This window comes from Meriones unguiculatus, chromosome 6 (assembly GCF_030254825.1).
Source record: "Meriones unguiculatus strain TT.TT164.6M chromosome 6, Bangor_MerUng_6.1, whole genome shotgun sequence".
Taxonomy (NCBI): domain Eukaryota; kingdom Metazoa; phylum Chordata; class Mammalia; order Rodentia; family Muridae; genus Meriones; species Meriones unguiculatus.
Genome location: NC_083354.1, coordinates 132,165,687 through 132,184,025, shown reverse-complemented (window position 1 = coordinate 132,184,025; position 18,339 = coordinate 132,165,687). Strand labels below are relative to the sequence as shown.

Here is an 18,339-nt window from a genome sequence, read left to right as displayed (position 1 = left end):
TTGATACATGCAACTATACAAACTAGGAACTTTATTTTTATTAAAACAGAGTTTAGTAACACTTATTTTTTTCTTTTGTAAATGTCTATGGGTGTTTGCCTACATGTATATCTGCATACCATATGCGTGCAGTGCCTGCAGAATCCAAAAGAGGATATTTGGTCCTCCATGTCTGGAGTTACAGATAGTTGTGAGCTTCTGTGTGGGGTTTGGGAATTGAACTCCAGTCTTCTGCAAGAGCAATGGCTGCCCTTAACAACAATCTCTCCGGTCACTTTCTTCGCCATTTTAAAACCAGGAACTTCCTGGGTATTTTTCTATACACCATTTTCATTTCAAGAGTTGCCATCATTACTAGTCTAGCCTACACTTAGCCTTCATCTGGAACATGGTGTGGTTATAAAAGGCTACTCTTTTTCAATTTTCTACTTCTGGTAAGTGCTCATCAGACACATCAGGGGTGCAAATATTAAAGAGTAACTGCAGATAACAAGTCAGCTTCTGAAACCAAACCAGCTTCAACTTAAAGTATATAAATGGCACATAAAAGAACACTCCACTGAGAAGGAAGAGGAACACATAGATATAATGCATCTTGGGAGACTTGACAAGGGGAATCAAAACCAAGCACAGGGTGATGGTCAGTGCTATGAATATGAACGGTAAAAACACCTGAAAAGATAAAAATTGAAGAAAATAATTAGGTGTGAAAATGCATGTGTGATAACCAAATTTCACATAACTAAAAATGTTGTAAAGCTGATAATAGGAAATAGCCTTTTTTCATTTCTCTCATCTTTTTTTAATTAAAATTTTATTTTTAATATTAATTACAGTTAATTTACTTTGTATCCCAGCTGTAGCCCCCTTCCTTATTCCCTCCCATTCCCACCCTCCCTCCCTCATCTCCTCCCTGTCCCTCTCTAAGTCCCCTCTCTAAGTCTTCCTCCCTTTCCATCTGACCCTAGCTTATCAGGTCTCATCAGGACTGGTTGCAATGTCCTCCTCTATGGCCTAGCAAGGCTCCTCCTCCCTCAGGGGAGGGAGGTCAAAGAGCCAGCCACTGAGTTCATGTCAGAGAAAGTCCCTGTTCCCCTTACTGGGGAACTAACTCACTTGGATACTGAGTTGCCAGGAGTTAGGCCAATGTGCTCAGGACTGATAATGTTACAGGGAAAGGAAAAGCTAGAGATTCCCCAGAGAAGGTGTTGGTTGGGGAGGGGGGCATCAGAACCTTTTGCTCTTCATGAGTGGAGGTGGTCATAAACATATACTGACCACTAAGACCACCTGCAGGCATAGGTGATATGGACTTATTCAAAAGCTGTTTCTAGGCCTGCTGGGGATCTGGGCAATCTTCCATAGAAAATATTTCAAATCAGTGAGCAAGCTAAGAGAAAAACTACTTTTACCCTCTGCTAATCATGATAATAGCAATAGTTAAATGTTAGGATGGTATATGTCTAACAAAGGAATAAATTAAGACAGAAAATTCCTTATCTAAAATAATTCTTCTTTTCCTATTTTGACAAAATATTAAAGATTCACCCTCAGTACATGGATTGTATTGAAATATAAACATTCCACACCTAACATTATAGCATTACCCTTGAATTTTTTTTCCCTTGAGGGTCTTACTAAGTAGCTCAGGTTGGCCTTGAACTCATAATTTTCCTGCCTCAGCCTCCCAAAAGTCTCTAAATTTATTTGAATTATAGACATAGACCACCAGGTCTAGACAATCAATTTTGAGATATCTGTAGAAGATACCCGAATTTTATGATATAGCTGGTTGAAATTATAAAACTTTTTAATGAGTGGGTCATTTGAGTCTTAAATAACATTCTCCTTTTAATTGTTTAAAGGCTATTAAGAAAAATAACTCACTATCTCACAGATAATTATTTTTATCAAATAATTGAGGGAAGGATATTAGCATTCATAAGGGCAGACAAAAATTTTTAACCATTTGCTCTTAAGATTGCCTTTTCCTCCCTTTTTAAGCAAATGTAAGTCAAATGATAGTGTAATGATAGCTGGTTAATGTCAGACCCAGATTTTTGCATGTTTTTGCTTACAATCCATCCAAGATTCTTAGGAGGCAAGGATTGAAAGGGTTAGACTAACTTTGTAACCTGTATGTCTTCTAAAGCCTATAGTTTTGAGTTTTAGGTTCAGGTTAAGCTAAAGCCTCTTAGTACCTTTCCAGAGAATGGAGAAATGTGACCTTATCTGTGAGGATAGATAGAAAAAAAAGTGAGCAAGCAATGACCTTTGCTCAGCAAAAAGAAGGACCAGACCCTTGTCTTTGAGATAGTGTTTCTTAGCAACCAACCCATACTTCTTCTGAGTAGCTCCTGACCTCCAGCCAAGAGCCCGCAGCCCTAAGCTTCAAGGATGAGCTAACCACCCCCACCTTCAATTGCAGCTGCATCCACACTTGGCAGGACTGGCCAAGCTTGAGCACCTAAGACTAACCAATTATCTTACTTTATAGCTTCCTCATCCAATCCTAAATTGTCAAAACTGCAACTTCAAATTTCCCGCAATTTTTCTTTTAAAAACCTAAAGGCCTTTGTCTCCCGGTGCCACTCATTGCTGACCAGCAGGGGTGACCCCATTGCGCAATGGTTAATAAACCTCTTGCTTTTGCAACGAGTCCATGGTCTGTGGGAGTTTCTGGGAAGGGTGCGATCTTGAACTCCTGAGCTGTGAGACCCCAGGTCTTACAGTATTAACCGTATCATTGTAGATATGAAAGATATGTCAGCAGTAAAATGACAGGAGGAATCTTAGAAAATTATGTTAGAAACTAGACATGAGCCTTGATGACTGCCTTGTATTTCTGATGTCTTGTGACTCTATCAGCAATTCATGACTTCCTTTCAATTGTACCTAATCAGTGATATAAGCATGACTCAGAAAACAGCAAAGAAGCAAAAGATGTTAAAAGATACAGATGTGAAATTAGGAGGAAAGGACATCCAAGGAAGGTACTTCCACGAAGATCCTGGACATCAACCATACACTAGATATACCTGAGGGCTCTGGATATCAGTGTTAATGCATCGCGTAGCATTCACTGAGTGTTCAAACAGATGATACCCTGCTTCAGAATCAGAGTCAAATCTCACTTATTTCTGTACCCAGAGAAGAGAATCTAGCAAGGTTCTGGAAATAGAGTCACAGCACAATGAGTTCTCAAATAGCCAAGAGTTTAATGATGGCTGAATAGAAGAAGCAGCAGGGAAGACTGGAAAAAAAAAAAGATAGAGGTACATCAACAAAGCTTATTGCTTCTTTTCTCTCTAGGTTCTTATACTTTACACTTAGTGAGAGTCAAGCACTCTAAAGCAACTGTTGAGATGTGAATCTTGGCTTCCTTCTGTGCTATATGAGCTTTGACTTGTGGTGTACCTTTTATAACCCCATTTCCTCTTCTCTAATACCGCTATAAATACAATGGGGTATCTAACTTTTGTAGGACAGGAGATTCTCCAACAAAACGTTGGACATGCTACCAACCAATCAAGACTATTCCATTATGTGCATAAGCTCTTTCCCAATAATATCCTCATGCTGCTAAGTTTTTTCTTATTGGACTTTCTGTGATGAAAGAATGCTCTTCTTTTACATGACATATGTTCACCCCTTGACTAAAAGCAAGTATACAAGTAATGAAACTGAAGAGAAGGAATCCGCTGATGATCAAAATAAGCTAATAGTTCAGAACAGCAAATGTCATTCATGACTTTATCTCTTCTGTCATTTGCTGTATCTGCCATCACTATAAATGATATAGTATGTGCAACAGTTACATAAGCTAAACATCCTTAGGTCAAATGGCCCCAAAGGGTCTGTTCTACCATCTCAAACATCTGCCTTTCTCACTAACACATCCTTAGGTCAAACTTAAGAAATTTTGTATTCAGTAAAGCCTATTCACCATGAACAAAATGCAAATGAAGTCCAGATTATCCATATTTGCTTCACAGCTTGCTGAGCAGTAGTACAGCTGCATGGTAGATCTTCAAATACAGCCATGTGTCTTATCTTACATAAAACAAATTTACCCAGCCCACCTTTACCTTATATGGTCTGTGTAGACTGGGCTCCTGGTACCTCAGTTTCAGGATTCCTATTATTGTTAAGGAAGTCCAAATGGAAACAACAAAATAGAGGTAGTTTATCAACTCAAGTAGATTTGTCAAGACAATTGCAATGGATGCTATGATGACAATGAGTAGCATAGCTGAGAAGGGGGAGGAGTGAACATTAAGGGTACCAAACACCAATGGCAGCTGGCTGTGCTGGCTCGCAATGTACATTATTCTTGCTGACTCCAGTACATTAACCACAAGATTACTGAACAATGAGACAGAAATAGCAAAAGGGATGGTCCATGTTAACTGCGGGATGACTCTGTCAGTCCATGTAAGAGCCACAGCATCTGCAGAGGTAAAAAAAAAAAAAAAAAAAAAAAAAAAAAAAAAAAAAAAAAAAAGACATGTGTAAAGAAAACGAATCTGATGACAAACCTTTATACAATAATATTTCACAGACAAAACAAAATCTAAAAAAGAAATCTATGAAGGGAACTTCGTTATTTCCTTTTTCATGTTTAGGCTTGGGTCTCTTTCAGTTCATCATACTGCATCATGAATTGTTGACTTTCTATCTTTCCCAAAGACCAGGAACTTTTTGAAAGTAAAGACTCCTCATGTCTTTTCTATAACATCAGTAACTGACTGACAGATACTGTAATAGTGAGTTTTCAGTGAAGACTGGGGAAATGCATTACCTGTGTTGAATAGATAACTGAAGGTATGCTACGAACTGAAACTAGCACGGAGAATGCTGACAGACTCGGTCAGAATAAAAACAGCAAACATAGAACTACCGACAGAGTATCAGACTCAGCCAAACCACAGCACAATGTGAAATGTAAAAAATGAACATAAATTACACACAGATCAAACTATTTATGATGCTTGAGATTCTTTTAAATCTATAGATCAATGGTTCTCAGCTCGAGGTGACTTTGTTCTTCAGCAGTCATATGCCAATGTCTGGAGAATTGTCTGATTTTCCGTAACTGGAGAGGTAAGTGTTTGCTGTTGGCATCCTAGTGGGTAACAGCCACAGATGCTGATAAGCATCTTGTGATGCTCAGGACAGTTTGAAAGAACTATGTGGTCTAGGACTTGGGCTACCGTGCACTAGCAGTGTGCTTGCCTGTCACATGTGTGACTCTGAGTTTAATACCAAGCACTCTGAGACAAAGTGATCCCAAATATTGATGGTGTTGAAATTCAGAAACCTTGCATTAGAGAAAGCATTATCCAAAATGTGCTCAACAATACAAACAAGGACATTTGCTCAACCATGTTTATAGCAGCTCTATTTGTAATATCCAGAATCTGGAAGCAATCTAGATATCCCTCAACAGAGGAATGGATACAGAAATTGGGGTACATTTACACAACAGAATACTACTCAGCTATTAAAAATATGGAAATCATGAACTTTGCAAGCAAATGGATGGAACCAGAAAAGATTGTCTTGAGTGAGGTAACCCAGAAACAGAAAGACACTCATGGTATATACTCATTCATAAGTGGTAATTAGACATATAGTATAGGATAAACATACTAAAATCTGTACACCTAAAGAAGCTAAACAACATGGAAGACCCTACAGAAGATGTTATTTGTGTTTCAAGGACAAAAGAAAAAAGACCTTGTGAACACTAACTCAATATATCAGTCAATATAAAAACTACCAATAGATAGAATCCAAGGGGATTTGGAGAAGGGAAATGAAGGAGTGGGCATGACCAAAATACGTTGCATACCTGTATGAAATCTCAAAGAGTAAAGAAAACATATTGTTTAAAGAAATCACCAACAAACAAAAATATTCATTCAAGGAAATTCTTTTGAGTCTAATTTGTACTATGAAAATACACGGTAAGACAGATCATTCCACCCCAAGAAACAGGTTCTGTTTTCAGTGAAATGAGCAGAGCAGAGCCTAATGTCCCTAGGAGATAGGAATCCTCTGAGTGCAGAATTTTGTCTACAGGTCTTCAGATGTGTCGCTATTACAGCAGAATTTTGATGTATAATAAATCATAAGCCTTTTCAAATGTAACCTATTTAAAATACATCAGTGGTCCTTATCCTTAGTCCTTAGGATCTCTTTTTTTTTTTTCTTGAGACAGGGTTTCTCTGTGTAGCCATGGCTGTCATGGAACTGGCTCTGAAGACGAGGCTGGGCTCAAACTGAGAGATGTGACTGCCTCTGGCTTCCATGTTGTAGGATTGAAGCTATGTGACACCGTGCCACTTAAGATCTTAATTCTTAGCCAGTGCTTATTTGCTAGTTTAGAAACAAGATCTTCACGTATCCCAGGCTTCAAGCGTGTAATCGTCATGTCTCAGTTTCTAAGTGGCGAAATTACACGTATACACTGCCGTGCTCAGCTCTTAACCTATTTTAAGTAGCCCTACCTGTAACGTCAGCTTTCTTGTGTCATTCTACAACATTGGGTGTTACTTGAAAACATTCCATTACTCCAAATAACACCTTAACAACACATGATATGCTTCCTTTCCATACTGCACAGGAAGCCTTTAGTTTCTCAGTGGACATTCCATAACCATGATTTCTTGCAACCGGAGGAAGACTTCATTCACGCAGCTCTGCCCACCGTGACTCTCAAAAGTTAAGTGTAAATTTTTTGCCATCATTCTACAAGTTTTTGTCTCATTTTAAACTCCTTTCTACATTTTTTATTTAAAGTTTTGTTATACATTAATATGTATTTGTGTGTGTGTGTGTGTGTGTGTGTGTGTGTGGTTTAAGAAAGTAAAATGAGCAACCCTGAACCCTATAAAATCCAAAGTCTCTCCCCTCACCATGTCCTCACCCACGTGTTCCAAATGTAAATGCTGCCAGCTTCTGTCTGACTCCCCTTCCAGCGTTTCTCTACAATTACCCAGATCAGTCTATGAGGACTGTGTGCTTGAGTCCTGTGCGTGCATAGATGTGGTTGTGGTTGAAAGCTTATGCTTGCTTCGGTCCACTTTCCGGTGTTTCTCGGTCCACATACATCCATGACGCTATCTTGGGTACAGAACATTTGTTCTGTACTGATAGATTTGTGGGCTGTCTTCAATTTCTTATTAATGGAAAGCGTGCTTTAAAGCTGAGCTTCATGCCAAAAGCCCTGACAAACGAAGGCTGAAAAGAGAATCCAAATGCCATGCCTGACCTGTATAGCAAGATTCTAGCTCCCACAAAAGAAAAATGTACTTCAGTAAAGTACACACACAAAAAAAAGAATGTGAAATAGTTTGATGCATGATCTCTCTGACTATTGACCATAAGAAACAATTATTTTAAGAATTAAAAATTACTCATGCAAATTTTTCTTTCTTATTTTGTTTGTTTATTGAGATAGAGTCTCACTGTGTGGCTCTGGCTGGCCTAGGTAGAGCAGCCACACCTACTTTCTATGCCTTCACTTCTCAATATTTGCAAAATTCTCCTCAGAATACATTCTTAGATGTAGGATTTGTGAGCAAGGGACTTCTTTTTTATTTTTATTTATTATTATTATTGTGTGTGTAGAATAAAAAGAAATAGGGAGAGACAGGGGGAGGGAGACTGAAAGGGAGGGAGAAAGAGAGGTAAGAAGACAACTTCCAGTTTAAAAGTCAGTTCTCTTCTCCCACTGTGGGTTCCCAGAATTCAATTCAGGTCACCAGGGTCCCAATAGCAAGTGCTTTGCCCACTGCGCTCTCTCACAGGCCCACAAGTACGTATTTATTAAATAAGAGAAATGCTACAAAGTCATCATCAAAAATGATTGTTTCAATGTATGAGAAACTAATTCTAAAATTTCCACTTACAGTTCAAATTTCTAAATGCAGCTAGGCATCTGAGACAAACTTCCTGCAGGCTTTCTGAACAAAGAAACTTTCTTAACATCTGTCTCCACATCACTCCTTGACCATCAAGGTTATCTGGCCCTGTGTTAATATCCCCTGTTTTAAGTGTGGCTGAGATACCTCTAGAACAGCCTGTGAGCGTCCTGTGACGCCCTCTCAGCAGGGGTTCTGGGGGTGGAGTCAGGAATCCCTACACAGTATCTCCTGAAGAAAAACAGAAATCACTCACAGCCTCATTCCCGCTGAGTATCACTGTTCACTAGGTTTTTTCTGTTTTGGATGAAAATGTAGAGCATTTCCATCATTAAGACATCATAACCATTGTCCCCTTAAGTGTCCATCTACAAAGTGACCTTAAAACTCTGAATGGGGTCGGTGAGGGGATAGCGTAAAGCGCTTGCTCCCACACCCAAAGACCTGAGTTCCGCCCCTGCAGCTCACGTGATGGAAAGAGAGCATCAACAATTCCAAGTTGTCCTCTGACCTCCATATGTACCATATGTGGTACACATGCACACACTCAAAATAAGTAAATAAAATGCAGTTAAAACCCTTAATTGCTGAGTAGTATTCCATTGTGTAAAAATACCACAATTTCTGTATCCATTCCTCCGTTGAGGGACATCTGGGTTGTTTCCAGGTTCTGCTTATTAAAATACACAAACATGGTTGAGCAAATGTCCTTGTTGTGTACTTGAGCAAATTTTGGGTATATACCTAGCAGTGGTATAGCTGGGTCTTGGGGAAGCACTATTTCTAATTGTCTGAGAAAGCGCCAGATGGATTTCCAAAGTGGTTGTACCAATTTACATTCCAACCAGCAATGGAGGAGGGTTCCCCTTTCTCCACAATCTCTCCAGCACGTGTTGAGCAAAAACCCAGGACTGTCTATTACACAGACTTATCTGAGCAATTCAGACTTATTGGATATTTTGGTGATCTTTAATTTTGTGCTACCAAAACTGATGATAATGATATCCTTCCTTAAACATACATTTTTATATACAGTTCTGATTATTTTAATCAACTTGAATTTCTAATGCAGTCTAAGTACATGTATTAAAACCTTAAAGTAATAATTCAGATGTTAAATCAAGTCTGAGGATTATACACCTGAAAAAAACAATGATTAAAAAACAAATTACAAACTACAGAAGCTTACTGAGTTTTCCACACAAGCTTAAACTATTGTGCTGCCTATAAAATTGTTGCAATTGTTGTTATGTTATGTTAGATATTTTATAATTCTTTAATAGTCAATATAACCAGAACACTGGTTATAGTAATACAGTCAGAAAGAATGCCAGATTCCATGAACCAAAGCCTCAGTGATCACTGGCCACAAGCTCTGGCCTCAACCATAGCTGACATTATAAATCAGTGGTTCTCAGCCTCTAGGTAGCAATCCCTTTGGGACCGAATGATCCTTTCACAGGGGTCATAGATCATATATCTTACATATCAGATGTTTACATTATAATTAATAACAGTAGCAACATGACAGTTATGAAGTAGCAACAAAAATAATTTTATGCTGGGGGGGGTTACTACGCATGAGGAACTCTATTATATGGTCTCAGTATTAGGAAGGTTGAGAGCCGCTGCTATAAACGAACCCTGGCACAGCTGAAGTAGTTCATGAGTCAGTGTGTTTGCCCGTGAACCTGTGGGCTTGTTCCCACAGAAGCTTGATTCTAGCTCATCTCTCAGCCCAGGCACACCAAGAGCTTGATGAGCCTGCTCGGGCAGGGCACCCCGCCTTGCAGCTTCTATGTAGCAGTCTCCTTGCAATTGAGGCAGTTCACTGCCGTTTTTGTACTGAACCTACCCTGTGGTTTTACATCTCCCCAGGTCACGCTGAAGGGGTCGGGACTCTGAACACCCTGATTTTACCACTGCACACCGTACACGATGTAATGAATTATCGCATGATGCCTTATACACGTGTGTCGTTCTGGGTCAGTAAAGAGACTTCACTCCAGTGTCTTAAATACTCGCCCAAACAAGAAGAATTTCTCCAGACTGTTCAGTCCAAAGTTACTGGGTGACATCTTTATCTCAGAAGGTGACAACTTGCGATGTGGTGCTGGTATAAGAAAACAGCTAGTTTTCCATGTTCCCCTGTGCTTTCTTTTTTAAATTTTCTTTTACCCCTTGAATCTGCCAGTCATCTTTAAAGGGATGTTCGTTTCTCTTTAAGAGTTTCTTGCTTTTATTCTTTTTAAAAAAGGGTCACTCTACACTAGAGATCTCCTAGCCTCAGCTTCACAGGTGCTCCAGCGGGCTCTAGATCACAGGCACATACCATATCCCTGGAATAGTCTTTAATTCTTTATTTTTCAATTTAGGCCTTAATCAAAATTTCAATCTATTTAGGGTCATTTCTCAGCATAAAATTTGGAATTATTTAAAAGAAATATCTATTTTACATATTAACAGTATTTATTAGAGTCATTAACTGACCATTAGTTTTTACTTATTCCTCATTTCAAATTTGCCATTCTCAGGGTCACATATATTGCTGAGAATCCAGCATTTGCAAGTATTAATAGACATAATTACTCACTATGCAGTATCGCTATGCCTGGGATCATGCAAACAGTAACCAACATTTTGAATCTGTGTCACCCAACTGCACTCTGCACTTTCCCTCGTTGTCAGAAAATGCATAGCTATGCCCAAAATGAATCTCCCTTTAAACCAAATCATACTCTCACCACCACGTCATTGGGTCAAGAATGGAGTCTCAATGTGGAATAATGAACAGCGTACAGCCTTCCTGCTGGCAGAGGGACACAACTTTACAGAAAGAACTGTAATTTATTTACCATCTTGCTATTTCTTTATACAAACCTGAAGAGAGGATTTCCCTGGGGGTCAGGACCGTCAGGTAGGAAATATTAGCAAGTAAATACAACACGGTCACAAGAGGCATTGCCGTAAATATGCATCTAGGAATTGTTTTACTGGGCTTCTTTAGCTCCCCTGTAATGCATAAAAGAGCAACATCAGACGGGAAATTTTTTTTCTCAAACTTATTTTAAAATTGTACATGTGTCAAATATTGGACAACATTCTTTCCATTTATTCTGCTACTATCCTCCACACACACTCAGAGGCAAACTACAGCTAAACACTGATCCATCTCTTAAGACACTAGAACTTGGGCTCATGGTTCCTGTACCATTTGCAACCTTCCCCAACCTCCTTGCCCCTTGAGTAGGAATAGACATTGTGTTCATACAGTAGGAATAGAATAGTAAACAAAAATAATGAGATTTAATCTCAAGAAGTGAAGCTCCACACTAAACAATCACATACACAAAAGGGAAAATTATGAGCATGGTAAGAGACTATGTGAGCAGAAACGAGGGCTGTGGAGACAAGTCATGTGACAGTCTTATTATTTCTGTTTAATTGGTAGCCTGGCCCTTTAAAAGCATATTATGCTCTTTCTTACTAAAGTCCCCCTTCTTTTATATGAAACATTCTTCCTTTCTTAGCTGAGGTTGTGGCCCCTGCTTCTCCTCAACTCAAAAAAAGCCATTACCTCTGAGAAAATAAGAGAGGAACTCCATGGCTAGCAAGATCACCTCATGAATACATTTGTAAGGCAAGTGCTGAAAGAGATTAGAGTTAGTTTCCCTCTTTCTGTTGTTACTGGGATTTTTTAGTGATTTTTAAACCATCAAACCATCCTTTCATTAGCACACACACACACACACACACACACACACACACAATACAAGCTTGGACATACAGCTCACTAATGAAGTGCTTGTCCAGCATGGAGCTAGCTGGTATAAACTGATGAAGGACAAAAAAACAAAAACAAACAAAAGTTAAGAGATATATAACTTTAATTCTGCCTGCACTTACTACTTGCGGGGCCTCATTTACTTATCTCTATGTTCAAAGTGTCTTAGTCCCTGCTCTGTTGCTGTAAAGGGATACCGTGACCGTGGAAAACCATTATACAGGAAAGCATTTGACTGGGGGCTTGCTCACAGATTCAGGAGAGTTATCTGTTATCACCAAGGCAAGGAGTGTGGGAGCTTGGCAGCATGTAGGTAGGCCTGGTGCTGAAGCAGTAGCTGAGAGCTTTATGTCTTGATCCATAGGCAGAGAGAGAGAGAGAGAGAGAGAGAGAGAGAGAGAGAGAGAGAGAGAGAAAGGAGAGGGAGAGGACGAGGGGAAGGTAAAGAGGGAAGTTGGGAGAGGGAAATAGAGGGGGGAAGAGAATGGGGCTGGAATTGGTTTTAAAAACCTCAAAGCCCCTTAGTGACACCCTTTCTCTACCAAGGCCATACCCACTCCACCAAGGCCACACCTCCTAATCCTTCTAATCCTTCCAAACAGTTTCACTCCCTGGTGACTGAACATTCAAATATATGAGCCTATCGTGACCATTCTTTTATTTTTTTCCCCATTTACTTACTTACTCACTTCTTACAGCCTGATCCCAGCCCCTCCCTCCTCTCCTCCCAGTCTCACCCTCATGCCCTCCTCCCCTCATTCCGTGTCCTTTTTCTCAGATAAGTAGAGGCCCCCAAGAGGTATCAATCCACCCTGCCACCTCAAATTGCAGCAGGACTAAGCTTATTTTCTCTTACTGAGGCCTAACAAGGCAGTCCAGCTAGGGGGAAGAGATCCAGTGGCAGACAACAGAGTCAGAAACAGCCCCTACTGCCATTGTTAGGGACCCACATGTTGATTACACTGCACCTCTGTTATGTGTAGGGGCCTACATCCAGACTATGTGTGCTCTTTGGTTGGTGGTTCAGTCTCTGTGAGCCCCCATGGGCCCAGGTTAATTGGCTCTGTAGGTCTTTTTGACCCCTCAGGCTCCCTCTCCCTCCCACTCTTCCACAGAATTCCTCAAGCTTGGCCTATTGTTTGGCTGTGGATCTCTGCATCTGTTTCCATCAGCTGCTGGATGAAGCCTCTCAGAAAACAGTTATTCTCTGTTCTTGTCTGCGATCAAAGGAGAGTATCATTAATGGAGACAGGGCTCTCCCATGGGGTATGTCTCAAGTTGGGCCAGTCACTGGTTTGCATTCCCTTATCTCTGCTCCACCTTTATCCTTACACTTCTCGTAGGCAATGCAAATTTTGGGTCAAAGGTTTTAAGGGTGGGTTGGTGTTTCCCTCCTTCCATTGGAAGTCTTGCCTGGCTACAGGAGGTGGTCACTTCAGGCTTCTTAGCCCCTGCTTCCCCAGACGTCTCAGCTAGGATCACCCTCACAGACTCCCAGGAGCCTCCCTTGTCGCAGAGATGCCCTCCCTGTCTGACCATTCTTATTCAAATCACCAAAGGAAGAAATTAGTAGACAATAAAATTCCAATCCTAGTACCTTTCAAAAATAGTTATGGTTGGGCTAGATTATGTCTCAGTGGTAGAACACTTGTCTAACATGTGTAAGGACACGTGTGTGCCTCCCCCACACAGGCTGTTTTAATAGCTATGGTTATTAGTGAAAGCTCTGGAACAAACTAGAAGTCAACTTTCTAAATTAACTTTACTTTTTTTCTGGGCCTTTTGTCTATTCTCACTACATATTTAGTTTGTAGAAAGGTGACAGAGATTATAATTTAATTTATAAGAGGCTTATATAAAAGAGGTTATTATTGTGACAATTATAATAAATCCAGACAGGTAGGGAATGTCCTTGGACCTTGATCCTGAAAGACAAGTTGTTCTGATACTATTTACTAGATGCTGATAAATCGCATTTCATAAGTAGAAGTGCTTTTTAGAAATCTTAAAACTTATTTAGTGAATTAAGCGCCACAGCACATATTAAGAGACTGCCAAATCCTAACTACTAACTCTCCAGGGAAGAATTTTTGTTTAGTTTGTTTTTTTTTTAAGTCAGTATCTTGAACCCATTATGTAGCCAAACTGACCCTCCTCTTGCAACTCCCAAGTGACGGGATTATAGGGTCCTAGTTTTATGGAGTGTAGGAGCAGGATGTATTGAAATCCCCACAGCTTTTTGTTTACCATCAGCTGTTTGAGAGGAATTCTGTATTAGTTTACAGATTAGAAAATGTTATAGGTCTTTCTTAATCAGAAATAATTACATGGCACTCAAGCACCTCCAGCCTCAAAACAAGATAAAAGTACCGCGAAGTACCTCTCTTCTGAGTGCGTGCACGCACATGTACAGACACACACATGCACACACACGCGTCTACATACACACTCACTCCCAGAGTGAGTAATTATTTGTGAATAAGAAATATCTATAACATTTAATAATCTGTAAACTAACACAGAATTCCTCCCCAACAGCTGATGGTAAAGAAAAAGCTGCAGGGATTTCGATACGCCCTGTCCCTACACTCCATGAGGACTCGGTTTAGGTCAAACACATCAGAACTGTCCCAGCCATCTCTTCTTAGTTCCTCACTTTTAGCCCATTGTAGACTAACTACTCACCACAAAGCTCATCACTAATATCTCACCTAACCGAGAAAGAGCCTCATGATCTCTTCTCGGGCTCTTCAGCTTCTGGAACATTTAGCCTTGTGGATAGCGCCCTCTTTTTGAAACACGAGAAGACTTATTTATCTGAGTCTTAAGCCTTTTCTGCTTTCTTGCTGGACCTGCTTTGTCCTACTGCAGAAAAGTTGGCCTTGTCCGGTCTTCCACCCCCGAGCCTGTGTTCTTTCTCTCTACACTTGTGTTAACCTTCTCACCCAACCCAGCATCAAGGCCACTAGCCATCAGATCAAAGCAGTTTTATGGTCTTTCATGGTTTCCTGCAGTCCCTTACGTGTGCTCTCTGTTTCTGGTTTTCATTCTTACTTGGTACAGTTGGGAAGGCTTTATTATAGTCAAATTTCTAGTCTTTCACAGTTAGTAACAATGAAAATTGATCTTTTCTTCTACTGAACTTACACAGTAACTGCATTGTTTCTTTATGGCCAGTATTAAATACATATACAATTATTTGTTTTTAAGACAAAGAGGTATACTGATCTTAAGCCATGATACCATTTTAAAGATTAAAAGACAAGTATAGAGAGAAGAAAATACTTGCTATGGGAAGCAGAGAGAGAATCCATGAAATTAAAGAGAAGTTTATTCAAGAGTCAAGTCTGTTCATATTTAATATAAAAGACAAGAGCTGGCAAAGTAACATTTAAGTTTAAGGGAGAGTAACATAAATGAATGTGAAGGGACCCTGTTGGTAAGAGAAGAATGCAGAGTCAAGGATAGAGGTCGACTTTGAAAATGAAAAGGGACGTGTTATCAAAGAGGAAGGTATTAAATCTTGCCTGAGAGCCTTCAAGACAGCTAGGATTCTTTTGTGTCCAAAACCCCTAAAGAGCCCTAGTGCAAGTGCAAAGCGAAGTCCAGCCCCTGACATTCTGCTTGGAGGTTATGAGTGAGCAAGGAAGCAAAGCCCCACAAAAAACAGAAACAAAAACAAAAACTGGCTGCAGCAGTCCTGTGCTGCCATGGTAGGCAAGAGGTCTTGAAGTTCCAGAAGCAGTTCAACTTCATGCATGCAGAGGGCCAGGCTGAGAGGAGAGGGGAGGGGAAGAGAGCCTCTGTCAGGTTCTGGTGACCATCGATACTAACAATAATCCAAAACTTTCTATTTGTTTATTTATTTAGGAATCAAACCTAGGGCCTCTGGTATGCTAGGCAAATGCTCTACTACTGAGCATCTCCCAATTGTATTTTTATATGCACACATTCATACATGAAAGAAGAAATTTTCATAATAAAAATGTGATTCCAAAAATAAATAAATGAAAAGCGTGAATCACGCCTACATGTATCACACCCACTCACAACAGCAATACAGTCTGGTTTTACATCACTCCTGGATCCAGATTTTCAAAAGAGGGAAATCTGAGCATTCACACATTAACAGAAAGAAAACTACATTAATCAGGGGTCTCATATTTATGATCTTGGGAAAATAAGATGAAAAAAGAGAATTTTTTGTTTGTTTTCATAGAGGTTTGGAATGGATTGAATGAGGACAAGAATTAAGAGCAGTTTAGAAACTCAAAGCAGAAGCTAATTAAATGTTTTATAAGATAATAGGCAATACACAATAAAAGGTGCTCATTTCATACATGAAATATATAAACCATGGCTTGTTCCCCCCCCCAGATTGATAATTACCTGCTACAAACGTAAAGCATCCCCCACCAGAAAACGCGAAGTATCCTTGGAAGACAGCTTCTATTAGCCGGGAGACCTCTGGAGTCTCAGTGCCGAACGCGTTCTGAAGCCTTCCCACATTCTCCTTCTTCCCTCTCAGGAGCATGAACAGCCCGCTAAAGGAAATTAAGCTGAGTATACCTATTTTCAGCATTGTGCTCACTGTCTGAAGCCAGGAGAGTTCTTTCACACCTCGAGAATTCAGAATTCCCACAATCCACAGCACAGCTAAGGCCAGACATTTTTTGGGTAGATTTGGGGTAGAGCAGCTGGGATAGAAAGGCTGGATGCCATACTCAGCAAGTAGCAGAGCTTGGCTAGCAATTACTCCTGGCATCAGAAACAAGGCGCTCCAGAGTCTCAGGAATGCAGGGAAGGGGCCAAAGCATCTCTTGATAAAATAGTAGTGAGCTCCAGTGCATGGGAAGGTTATCCCTACCTCTGCAAAGCAGAGAGTACTGGTCAGAGATAGCACTGAACAGACAGCCCAAACACACAAAGAGAATCCCACATTCATGGAAGAGTACTCCAGCACTCCTTTAGGGGCCACAAAAATTCCTGCACCGATTATATTAATAATTAAAAAATTTGTTCCCCAGAAATACCCAAGTTCTCTCTTAAGCTTTATTTTCTTTTCTGTATTTATTGCCATTGAGAGAACTTTTCATTCACGAAATTAAGGTCTGTGAGTGTTTCTGCCTACAAGTTTCATAGATGCTTTGGAATATAATTGTGTTGTCTTTTTTGTTCTGCTTCTCTTAAATATTGTCTATTTTCAATAATTAACAAAGTATTGTGACCCTTCTTTTAATAATTATCAGAATAAAGCATTTGGTTAAAAGGAAATGTTAAAGAAAACAAGGTTTGGAAATGGGAACAAAGAGCTTTCTTGTTAAAGTTGCAAAGAACTTGGCTATAATTTGTTCACCACGTCCAAGGACAAGACAAGCTAGCAAGATTAAGTGGGCAACTCAAAAGTCACAAGGAGAGATACGAGGCAGAAGAAATTTCAAAGCTCAGAAACTACTGGGTTTTTCTGTGGGTATTTTCTGTCTGTCTGGTTGTGGCTGGGTCTTCCTATATACCCTGGCTGCCCTGGGTCTTGTCATATATACACGGCAAGGCTAAACTTACAGCACTCCTCCTGCGTCTGCCTCCATATTGCTAGAGTTACCAGCATGTGTCACCATACCCAGACTGCATGGTTACTTTTAACTCTTTGCAGTGAAATAAGAGAGGAGATTAGGAAAGTAGCAGAAAGGAAGTACACTAGAGAATACAAAGCAATTTTTTAGTCAGTCAGGATGCAAAGTGCCTATAATGCCAGCCACTCAGGAGGCTAATGCACAAGGATCACTTCAAGGCGCAGCATTCCTGGCTTCCTCAAGCGTAAGTCAGGAGCTCATGATGGCACTGTGGCACCATCAGATGCTCAGAAAGGTGCAAGTGGTCAGGAATCCTTCATGGTGTTCCCACAGTGATAATTCTGTAGTGAGTACAAAGTTAGGTGTTGTGGGAACATGGACTTCTTTAGCCAGACTACTTTGGGGACCAGGGCAAAAGTGGAGTCTCTGTGGAAAGCCTTGCTGGATAAATACCTTCCCGGTGAGTTAGGTCAGACACTCCACAGACGGACTCCACTATGTGATTGGAGTCAAGAACCAGGCCACCGTCCCACAGAAAAATGCCTAATGGAGCTACACAGACAGGACCACCACACAGTGTGCCCTGGAGGTAAAACGTCAGTCAAGGAAATTGTTCTCCAGGTTTAAAGCTTAATGTCTTCTCTCTTGGAGTTTGAGCATAACTGGTGGCCATTTCCCTTTGTGTTTTGTCTATTGTCCCCTTTGTCTGTCTTTGGCTGTACCAACAATGCATTTTGGAAGTTGTTTTTTTTTTTTTTTTTTTTTTGGTCACGTTATAGTTTCAAAACTGGAGTGGATTTTTCCCCAAGATAATTCATGTCTTTAATCTGAACCATATTCAGGTCACAAGATCAATCTTTTCAGTGGATGTTAGAATGGGTTAATGAGTTGAGGCTATTGGAATTGAATTAAAGTGTTAGAGTTAGGTGAGATGGTGAAGGTGGAGTCTCATGACAACACAGGGTTAGGGTTAGCGGCTTTATAGGAATAGAAAGCGACACCCAGGATGGTTTGTGTTTTGTTTTTTGTCTGTCTGTCTTCTCATGCTAAGATA

General features: G+C 40.2%; 1 protein-coding gene across 1 annotated transcript; it reads right to left on the bottom strand.

Moving 5' to 3' along the window:
• Slc7a13 (solute carrier family 7 member 13) lies at positions 1-16,856 on the bottom strand. The gene is made up of 4 exons (XM_021663467.2): positions 16,102-16,856; positions 10,809-10,940; positions 4,089-4,450; positions 1-672 (listed from the first exon to the last, which is right to left on the bottom strand). The coding sequence occupies exons 1-4, from the start codon at positions 16,790-16,792 to the stop codon at positions 418-420; spliced, it is 1,440 nt and encodes a 479-aa protein (XP_021519142.1). The 5' UTR covers positions 16,793-16,856; the 3' UTR covers positions 1-417.
• Between the last annotated feature and the right edge of the window lie 1,483 nt (positions 16,857-18,339).